At 37.1% G+C, this 10882-nt stretch overlaps 1 protein-coding gene across 1 annotated transcript; it reads right to left on the bottom strand.

The window, feature by feature from the left end:
• Positions 1–2481: 2481 nt before the first annotated feature.
• Positions 2482–4122, bottom strand: LOC147274820 (D-ribose-binding periplasmic protein). Its single transcript, XM_086257053.1, has 3 exons — positions 3699–4122; positions 3464–3609; positions 2482–2893 (listed from the first exon to the last, which is right to left on the bottom strand). The coding sequence occupies exons 1-3, from the start codon at positions 4024–4026 to the stop codon at positions 2768–2770; spliced, it is 600 nt and encodes a 199-aa protein (XP_086113179.1). The 5' UTR covers positions 4027–4122; the 3' UTR covers positions 2482–2767.
• Positions 4123–10882: the final 6760 nt, after the last annotated feature.

The following is a 10882-nucleotide window of genomic DNA, read 5'->3' as shown; positions in this document are numbered from 1 at the left end:
ACTAAAGACCATGTCATGTGTGTTCGGTCCACAAACAAACACACACACAACCAACCCCAACACTATTTCAATCACTAAACAACGCCCAACACTCAGATAAAGCAAATTCGTGCCCAAGCTGTCATTCACGCATTCTCATCCCATGCAACAACCTCTCATTCACTACTTTGGTGGGTTTCGAGAACTAATTCACAGGGTTTTGAGCACTCGATTGTTGTTTATTTAAGACTCCGAAAAAATGAATAAATGTTTTCGAAATATTCAAACTTGGGCTAGTTTTCAAAATTTCTCGTGCCTGCTTCAAAGTTCATTTCATCTTTTCAATCAGATGCCCGGGTTTAGTGGGCAGGCCTGCTACACATTCATGCTTGTGATCATTTTCCCATACTATATGGAGACCTTGTTCATGGGCTAGAGGTAACAAAAGGTCTAGAGTTTGATTTGTGAGTAGGCTAATGAGACTGTTGTAGATTTGTTTTCTATCAAATTGTGCACTTGTTTGGGCCTTTGATAAAGGGAAATGGATTAAAGCGTAATAAAAGGATGGGCAAAATGTATATTGGGCCTTGTTGTTGCAATCATGGACTTCCTTCTCTCCTCAACATGCTGCTTCTATATATGTTGCTAATACAAGATTACAAGGCAAGTTTCATTTGATTTGAGTGAGGAAGAGAAAGAGCAAGCAGTTGTGCTTGGCCTAGTGAGAAGTTAGCTGCTTAGCTATTGCCTTTTGGGACTTTCATCCAGATAGTGAAAAATTCAAGGACATCTGATGACAGTTGTACAGCTTTAAAGGTCATCTGTCAAATTTATGGTAGAGAATAATAGTCAGAGTGTTTTTGTATTCACGCTTTTAAAGAGGGAATATGTTCCTACAATGATTTTTGGTGCTCTGCAGGTTCTTCCATACTTCCATTACAAGCCATCTAAGCTGAAGAGTACTATTTCCCCAGATGATTATCCCTGAGTCTTAAATATAAAGAAAAATCTGTGCTCTCCTGGAATAAGCAACTCAGTAATATGATATATTCAGTGGGTTTCCTAGAGGCAAAATGCACTAGACAAAGTTTATGTGATTCTATAAGTTGTTCAACTATATGGCAAAGGTATGATGTCCCACATCCAAAGTGGATTTTATTTATTTCATGAAATCCGAGGACCCCAAAATGCATAATCAGCTGAAGGTTCATGCCTAGCAGAAAAGTCCTTCTGGTGAGCTGTTAGCAATTGTCCTACTTAAAAAGTGTCCTATGAAGTGGAGCAATATTCCTAGAGTGAATATGGTTTTTTTATATATAAAGTTGAAAAAAAGCAGAGGAAAATCCGTCTTTTGCTTTGTTATCTTTGGTCTGTCTTGCTCTGTACAGCGAAGAAAAAGATGAGGTATCAATGATGCTGTTGTTGGGGAAGTTTCCGTTTTTACCTGTGCAATAGAAGATATCAATTTGATGGTTGTCTCAACTATCGAAGTCAAAAAGTACAAGCATGATTATTACAGGTTGCTTTGGAACCTTTTAGCTCACTATTGCTGCTTAAGAAATGCTTTCTGCAGATGAATGCTGATGTTTTTCGTCCCGTTAACATCTTTGTTATCTTATTTTAAGTATTGATTATGTCTCCAAGGGGCATAGTTATATAAGAATATGCCTAGCTCTGCAGCTAGCTTGACTATGATGAGTGTGTGCATGCATTCTAAACTTTTACTTTTCTGTCTTGAGGTATATGCTTGCATATGATCAACTGTAATATATCATCTTAAATAACAGCTTTCCAAGATGTACCATGCACTTGAGGATCTTTAATTTTAATTATAGAGAACTAGAACGTTTGGTAATTATCTGAAATTTAGCACACAAATTCTAAAATATTGGCCATCATTCCTGGTACTAGAATAACCTGCACAACTGATCAGATTTGCTGCACTAACCAGTGCTAGTAAGGAATGATGCTTGAGCTAGTAAACCCAATTAGATTTCTCATAGTGTTTTCATGTACAGATTCATGGAGTCATTCAGTCATAAATAGGAGACCGGTGAACATATTGGTTGGTGGTCTTTATAGTGCTTGTAGTCATTAATTAGTACATTTCTTCTTTTTTCTTCTGTTCTTGACTTGAAAGCAGTGGATTTATGGTACTGAGTAGTAGTTATCAACCAGATCAACCTGCACTTCCCAGGAAGTATCCTGTTTTCAATAATGGATGATCATAATTCATAGTCAAGCCCCCACCCCACCCCCCCCCCCCCCCAAAAAAAAAACAAAAAAGGAAAAAAGCACTGTGTATGGAGTTTTTATCTTACAGACTAATTAATGTTTGTCAGTTTAGTTGCTAACTACCCTTTGTACATTAACTATTCTGAAAGACTGCTCTTTCAGCCTTATTATTCAATTTATTAATTCCACCCACCTCTATATTACAGTTGAAATTTGTTTGACTTGGTATGATCAGAAATTGAACTTGAACAACTATGAACCATGAGAGAACTAAAGTAATTTTCTTGTTGAAGTAAAATTCCATTAAAGAAAAGCCCTTGATTACAGCAATTAATGGTAGACATGCCACCCTTTTTCTATACACAACTTACTCAGATCTTCACCTGAAGAAAAGTTTATGATGATCGATCTAGTTTTCTAACTACCAGCTGCCCCCCTTAAAATGCACCATATTGATTTCACAGGTTTACAAGCACTCATGCAGGAGGAGTGTGATCCAATATTGCTCCACTGTTGCTTACGCATCATGTGGGGAAGATGGGAAACATGCATATCAGCTTGCTGCCTCTGAGATGCTTTGTAATGAGGGTTGCCATGTTCTTGACCTGGCTGTGGCAGAGGAGTGAGTTGATGATGTTGCTGTTCTTGGTCGGTGCTGGTGTCTCTCATGTTTAGTCACCTGAAATGTTTTTGAAATGATAATTAGAGCTAGTGGTTTTCATTCATGAGTCATGAGCATATATAAATTCAACAGCACAATTAATTCACTCATTTGTTTATTCATTCATTCATTCAATTATTTATTTATTTATATGCTAGCCCATTAATACTGACTCATTGAGTTATTTGTTTATTTATTATCCCATTACTGAAGGGAGCTGAAGCATGTTATTTATTTAAAATGTTTTTAATGATTCAGGCCGTCTCTGAAGGAAACTCAAGCTATTTCCCTGATTTTATGCTGATTAACAAATGAAAGAATCTTTTTTTTTTTTCCTTTTAAAATATGTACTATTCTGAATAATGCTTTTACTTAAGACTTTATTAATTAATTACAAGAATGAGAGAGTCAGAGAGAGCACTCCAAGCAGAGAACCTAAGTTGGCTTAATTCAACATACCAAGAACTTGAGACCATGTATGCAATTTTAGAAAGAATCTACTCTAAATGTGACAGAGATTGATAGAGATGTGAATCAAATCATCAATAAGCAGATAAATTTTGGTAAACAATGAAATTTAGTTAATACCTGGTTGTCCTTCTCCAATTCAGAAGCCTCAGATCTTCTGGCTGCTGACACTGGCTTCTCTCTCACCCTCTCTTGTGGCTGCTCTGCTTCCAACTGGTTCCTCTTCACCTTTGCTTGCTTCTTTGCCCACAAACCTTTCATAACCTCTAAAACCCACAAACCAAAAACCAAAATAAACACTTTGAACTCATAAAAAATAAATCTTTCAACCAGTAAGTGAAGAATAAGAACAAACCTTGAGTGGTGATGAGTCTGTAAACTTGGCCAAGAACAAGAGTGTCTGTTGGCCTGAGAAGCTTTATGCGTGTCAAGCGAACTGAAGTGGTGGTGTTGTTGTTGTTGTTGTTATGATCATTCTTATTGGAATTCTTGTCGGTTTTTTCATCACCATTGGGATTGGAGGAGGAGGGACACAAGGTGGTGGAGATGAGCAGAGCCACATAGTGACCAGGGTTCATCTTCATGATCTCACTGGCACTCACTGCCCAATAAAGCTTCTCCACTTTCCCACTTGGGTGTTGTATTACCAAAGTTGCTGCATCAATGGCTTGGCAATTCCCCATCTCTCTCTCTCTCTCTCTCTCACACACACACACACACACAGACTCACACAGAGACAATGAAGTTGAAGGAAAGGCAAAGAGGGGTTGGGGGAGGAGGTGGTTTGAGCTATACACCAAGCTCTTTATAGCCACCACCCACTTATCATCTTGGCTTCTATATATTCAGGCTTCTATTACTTTTACTCTAATTATGGTCCAAAAAATAATTAAACCCGGTCAGGGGTAGTTTAGTCATTTTTGAAATAAGTCTGTGGGCATGGTTGTCCATAAGCAATGATGTGGCGAGGTGTGATTGGCTGGCTATAAAAAGAGGAAAGTTGGGGACTTTTGAGGTGGTACATGCGGTTAGTCCTTATTTCTTAATTAGAATTCGGATGCGTTACATGCTTTCAGTTACGAGTTACGACAAGTCGTCTAACGTTTCTTTGTTAAACTCAATTTACACATAGGACTGTATATTACTGCCACGTCACCACATTACAGAACCGTATTACCCGATTACGTTTCTCCCACGCGTCTTTTTTTGCCATGTGAAATACACGCACAGTGAATATGTAATTTTCATTTTCAAATTCGACTTCAGATGATTTATACTAATTAAAAACTATAAATAATTAATTGAAACTTGCTCAAACATAAGAAATAATAATGTAATTTGACCTTTTCTCTTTTATGCCATATTAAATGCACAAGTGGTACCACAAAATTAGTGACCACAAATTGTGGCTTTCAATTCCAAAACTTATTGACAAATTTAATAGCTATCATTCATGGCCCATATATATATAATTCTAGAGGACCACAATGGAAATGAATTTAATGAAAGAGACTCCCCATTGAAGAAGAAGAAGACGACATCCACTTCCCATGATTACACACACGCTCTCATGGCGAGCGTGGCAGTGTGGTAGACAGCATTAGACAAAGGCTGAGGAAGGCGTTTGGTATTGCCCACCAAACAAGGCCTAAAGAAAGCGTGACACTGTGACAGAATTCCTTTTTAATTTTCAATCTTGGGTTAGTGAGAGTCGTGAGACTGTGAGAGAGAACAAAAACGAAAACGTGAAGAAGCTTTGCGTGTCTTTGAGGTGGGTCCCCCCCTCATGCCAATTCAACAGTGTTTAGGTCTCACCTTTTGAACACGTTATATAAGTTATAAGTACGTGTCGGCGTCTGAGGGCTTGGCTTCGCTCATTCTCTGATTTACGTTACAAAAAAACTGACAAGGGACTTCAAAAAAGTGGAATCCGATTATTTCTTTCCAAGGCGGCCAAGCTCCAAAGTAACCTCTCTTTCTTTTTCATTCAAATCTTTTTAAGCCCCATCAAATTACAATTTAAGCCTTGTGATATCTTCGTCACTCTACGAGAAAAGCATAGTTATAACGGGATATACATTAATTCTTAGTCTCACAAAATCTTTTTCACATATTAGTCATATGATTCCTTATTGTAAGCATAAAGATGACTAAATTAAATTTTATATATGAAAGAACTATATCCGCTCAAATACTACATTACCACTTTATATTTTCATAGGATGCTTAGAATATATGGTTTCTTATACATAGGAACACACTTAGCAAATAATAGACATGCAATGCATTGGTTGTCTACATATTTATCTTATAATAAGATTGGGACATTATTTGAAGGCCATGCCAGGACTTAGAAGTGACTACGGAGTCTACTGTATGATAGAATGAGTCCATATATATATGGGGGAAATTATTGTGTCCGAATATGCCTCCATGCTTGATGTAGCTTATATCATTGTGATGGGGTCAGGGACCACTGTAAAGGTTCCATGCATGCATGCTTGGTTGTTGCAATTAGGAGCAAACAATCTTCATACAGATCAACAAGTGGAGCCACCACTCTGTCAGATTTTCTGTCTTGCAAATATGCCTACCAATTGATATGGTCCCTCTTATATCCCTATTAACAATCATTTGTATTGTACAAACTTATTTTTACAAAATTTTACCAAATTAATTGGGGAGAATATATAGTCTTTAATTCGTTTGAAAAATGGATAAGAATCCAGCTCTTATAAATGCTCTATCACTGAAGAAGTCGCTACTTTCACGTGGGTATGCCACATATTTTGACTATTTGGTTCCAAATATTTCGAATGCAATTTAATGCCTAGATTCTTGAACAGATTGAAGGCCAAATCATCCATTTTAAAGAGATATATAATTAATTTTCGAAGTAAATTACTCTTATACTTTCTTCTTTTACATTTTTTAGAATATCTACCACATGCTTGGCCATTTCATATGTGAAATCAACATGATATCACGTGGCAAATTGTGCATTTCCAAACCTTGAGATACTACACATGACAAGAAGAGTTACTCTAATTACAATTAACAAGCGAGCAAATCCAGTAAGCAATGACTGAAAACTTGGACATCTACCTGGGAAAAGCCACATTAGTTTAGGTTATATTAAAAGGGAACAAGAGTAATCATTCAATATCATGCAACTTTGACTCTTGTAGCTAGTTCTTCTAATCTCATAATATATATTAATCCTTAACTTATCTTAGTTAAATTCAATTCATTAAACATAAATAAAACTCAAAATTGAATGAATAAAATATATACTGCTGTATCATTTAGTATAAATGGACTTAAAACTACTCTAAATCTTATATTGGTGGAGAAAAAAAAAGTGTCATCACACTACAAGAAAAACAAGCAAAGGCAACCAATTTTTTTTGGTAGGCATAGAGGCAACTGCCACTTTTGTTAGTTTGTAATGTCTCTTGCCACACTGCAGTCACCATATATCATGTTGGAGGTTGGTATTGGGGTGGCAAGGGAGTTAAGGCCACCCACATGTAAGCATGGTGGAAGCTTCTGCCAAAACCTGCAGTGTCAGTCTGACAGGTCCGGTCCTCACCAATGCTGCAGTTAGTGGGTTTCACTTGTTCACCATCTCTATTGGAGTTGCTAAATTGGTGGAGGATTGATATTATTAATTAATGTCATGCCATGGTTTCTTCTACTATCTTGTTAACAGTGGGTATGAATGCTCACTAATAACAACCATTGCTTACTGCACTCCCACCTTATTGGTATTAGTTTCTGATTTGGTTTCAGAAATTAAATATCCTCCACCATGCAAGAACTTTGGTGACTATTTATATGAGATTGAGAATGCATTTTCCCACCAAAACGATTGCTGCAGTGGGATTGAATGTACTGCAGTGTCCAATTAATCTTTCATTTGCAACAGTCCGAACATGCATTTTTCAGTTCTAGATGCTTGCAATTGTTGTTACACCATATTATTCATAAAATGTGGAAAGCCTACACTAATATTGGAGCAAGCATGCTTAACTTTCAGTCCAGCAATCCCATTAATAGGAGGGGTATGTAGCAGAACCTCAATGCCATATCAGAAAAATAAAAAACCAAATAATTGACAACTCAAGTTACACAGCTGAACCCACACAACCTTTCTTCATTGATGCAAATACGACTTGCTATATACATTGAAATTGCATGTTTAATTCAAGTAGTGGTTCAAGTGCATAGTTACAACCATTCTAATTAATTACCCCATACTTTTCACAATTTCTAAAACAGAATGAAACTTAGATACCAAAAACAACAAAAGCATAATCACTAGCTGCGCAACACTTAGTCATATGATTCCAACAGAATATCCACACTTCCAAACTTGGTGATATATATCATAGTCTAAACCATAATATAACCCACCAAGTTTATAGTTCTATGACAAAAGCTGTTCAAAATACCAGCAGTATATTACTCAAAACAACAAAAAGTATTCTTACTGGCAGCCATGATTTCTTTTGCTATGTCGATCAGTTGTGTTGTGACCTTCCAACCCCGCTTCTTGAAGCGCCTGCATCTCCCACAGCACCATCCTCTGCTCCCATGTCATTCCTAGCATGATGTTGCGCCAATTGTTGGGGACCAGCCAGTCCTGCTCTAGAAATTGGCGTAATCACACCTGTCATCTGTGGAAGGTGGAAGGAGTTTGTGCCAGTCTGAACTGGGGGCAGTGGGGGTGCCAAGTATGGAGTGTTGCCAGTGCTTGTGCCAATGTTGCCCCTTAAGTAGTTGTCTACAGCTGTGGTAAGCCTCCCATTCAAGTTGAAATCCATGTGGGACTGCTCCTTTGAATGTTCAATATCTCTTGAGTGTTTACCATTGCAATCCTCTCCAATTCAACCCGATATTGTTCTAGATCACTGCCAAATAGGATTTCTATTATGAAAAAAAGTGATGTAGGACAAGAAAAGGTTTTGAAGAATGAAGACCGGACCGCCCCATTGAGGTCCGGTCCTCTAGAACCTCACCTAGTGAAAATAGAGCTCAAGTGTAATTTTCCCTGCTGGAGGTCCGGTCTTCCAAAGAGAGGTCTGGACCTCCCTGCATGAAATCTCCATTTCAAGCTGCGTCGTCTATGGAGGTCAGGTTCTCCCAAGCAACGTCCGGACCTCCCTTCGTGCAAATTCCATTTCACTGCTGCTACCTTCACTAGAGGTCCGGTCCTCCAGTGTAGGATCCGGACCTTCTTCCCTCATAATTTTGGCTCTCTGTTTTTTTTCTTTTCCTTTCTTGAGCCAAATATGCCTAACTTGGTGATCTGAAGCTTTTTCTCCTTATATATATATATATTGTTTAGGGAGATTAATTAAACTTCTTATATCTTTGAGTTTTTTTTTCTAATGTGTTGCTTCTTAATATATTCTAGAGCAAAGACAAATTATTGAAGACATACAATCAATTAATCTTCAGAATATGTCATAAGTGCAGGGAATGTGTCATACCTTACAATGTAAAGCTTCACAACCTATTCACAAAAGCCAGGATGATTTCCAGCTCCATTCCCTCCTTCACTTCAGCTTCAGGTCGACAAAGGAAGATTTCATTACTTGATCATTGAGAACTCATGCGCTACCTGCTCTTTTCTCTGGTTTAACCAAATACAGTTGGTTTCCCAGTCAAAATCTGAGCTCACTAGGTGCTTTCGGGCTTTGATCTCTCTTCTGATCTATCCGTAAATCAAAGTGTGCTTTTTCCATCTCTTGCTTAGCTTGGATCTGCACTTAATGGTTGGCTCTCCTCAGTACCAATGTGTAGAGCAGTAGAGCAGTAGATGCAGATGATATTCTCTCTGCAAAGTCTCTTGAGTGTAGCAGTAGGTCTACCTGCTTCACTGCAGCATTGTGAATGCTCTGCTAAATATCTTAAACACTTTATGGAGGATTTCCTTACTGTATATAATATCCCTTGAAGCCTGTCAGCAGCCACAAGTAGTTGACACCTTATCAAGTCAGTCATGGGTAACTGTGATTCCAACCTACTAGGCACCATTAGAAGGAGGGAAAATATTGAGCATGGGCGGGAGATGGGTTTTTAAGTTTGTCTCACTGACTGGACTTGCTTTATGATAAAAAATGGAAAAAATGGTTATTGTTTTGTACAACTTGGGTTGGTTATAGTACAACCCCAAGTAAATTGGTGGTGGTGTCTTTGTGTGCTGGCCCTGTTTTTAGTCCCTAAATTAACTAAACCCCTTTTTTTAGTTTAAATTATAGGGGTGCCACAATTTAATCAACTAATCAGAACCATTAGTTGCATATGTCATCACTGTGTTCATGTCTGACTTAATATGATGATCACTAATAATTAACATTAGTGAACAGCCACATTAGCAATTGACACCCCCCCAACTTTAGTGGAAATCATTGGAGGCCTTAGGCCAAAATTGTTGTAGTGTCAATCTTAAAACTACTCGTCATAATATACCATCAATCTCAAAAGTCACCTTAACTTTTGTGGCACTACCATTAAAACCACATGAGATTTTTGATTTTTTATGTTATAGGCCAACCAAAGAAGAGGGAAACTGATAGTCAAATACAACCCCTACATTGATTGGTTAATTTTATCTTTTTTGGAAAAACTTTCAAGACATATTCTCTCATCAAGATAAAACTTTAGGATAAATTTCGAATACCAAGTTACCAACAATTTACCAAGGTCTTATCAATCCATTGAGGAAGGCTTTCCCTATATTCGAATTTATCCAAAGGTTTTATTACATAAAGAGAGAGTGGTTATCCAAAAACAAATTAGCCAATCAGATTAGGTTATATTATACTATATGATTGGCCAAAATTGGGGGGATAGAATAATAGTACCATTTAACATTAAATGAAAAGATATTGACCTTCTGATTTCTGTACAGCCATAAAATACATGGAAAAAGCCCTTCCTTTTTTTTTTTTTTTTACAATTTAAATTTGTTTTTTATTCATGTACAAAACTAATGGGTAGCATTGTGCTTCTTCTCCTTTTCATGAATTGAAGTGGGTGGATCATGGACGTAACAGTTGTAGGTCCCAGTCTTATTCCCTTGGCATTTATAGTTCTATTTAGACCTCTACCAAACAGCAAGAAAGTATTTCTGGGTATTTTTGTAAGAAGCAGGTTTTTGTTTCTTTCACACTATTTGTATTGGTTTGTAGGTCCCATTGTCATTCCATTGACAATAAAAACGTTCAATATTTTCCATACCAAATAGCAAATGGGATGTTCCGGGATTGATTAAGAAGCTGTTTTTGTTTCTTTCGGTTTGTGTACCCCTAATCTGTGACCAAAAGCCAAGAAACTATCCTAATAACATCATCAACCTCTATATTTTGTAATTTTCTGTCTTTTATTATTATTAAAATAAGTGCTTAAATGGGGTTTAAATAGAACATATCCCTCTTTCTTCTATACCTAAAGATTGGAGAATGGGATCATTAGTTCAATAACCAACCCTTTTATTTAATGAAATATCCAAATATAGTCGGAAAATTAAAA

This window comes from Dryas octopetala, chromosome 9 (assembly GCF_963921425.1).
Source record: "Dryas octopetala chromosome 9, drDryOcto1.1, whole genome shotgun sequence".
Lineage (NCBI taxonomy): Eukaryota > Viridiplantae > Streptophyta > Magnoliopsida > Rosales > Rosaceae > Dryas > Dryas octopetala.
This window is presented reverse-complemented; position numbering and strand designations above follow the sequence as displayed.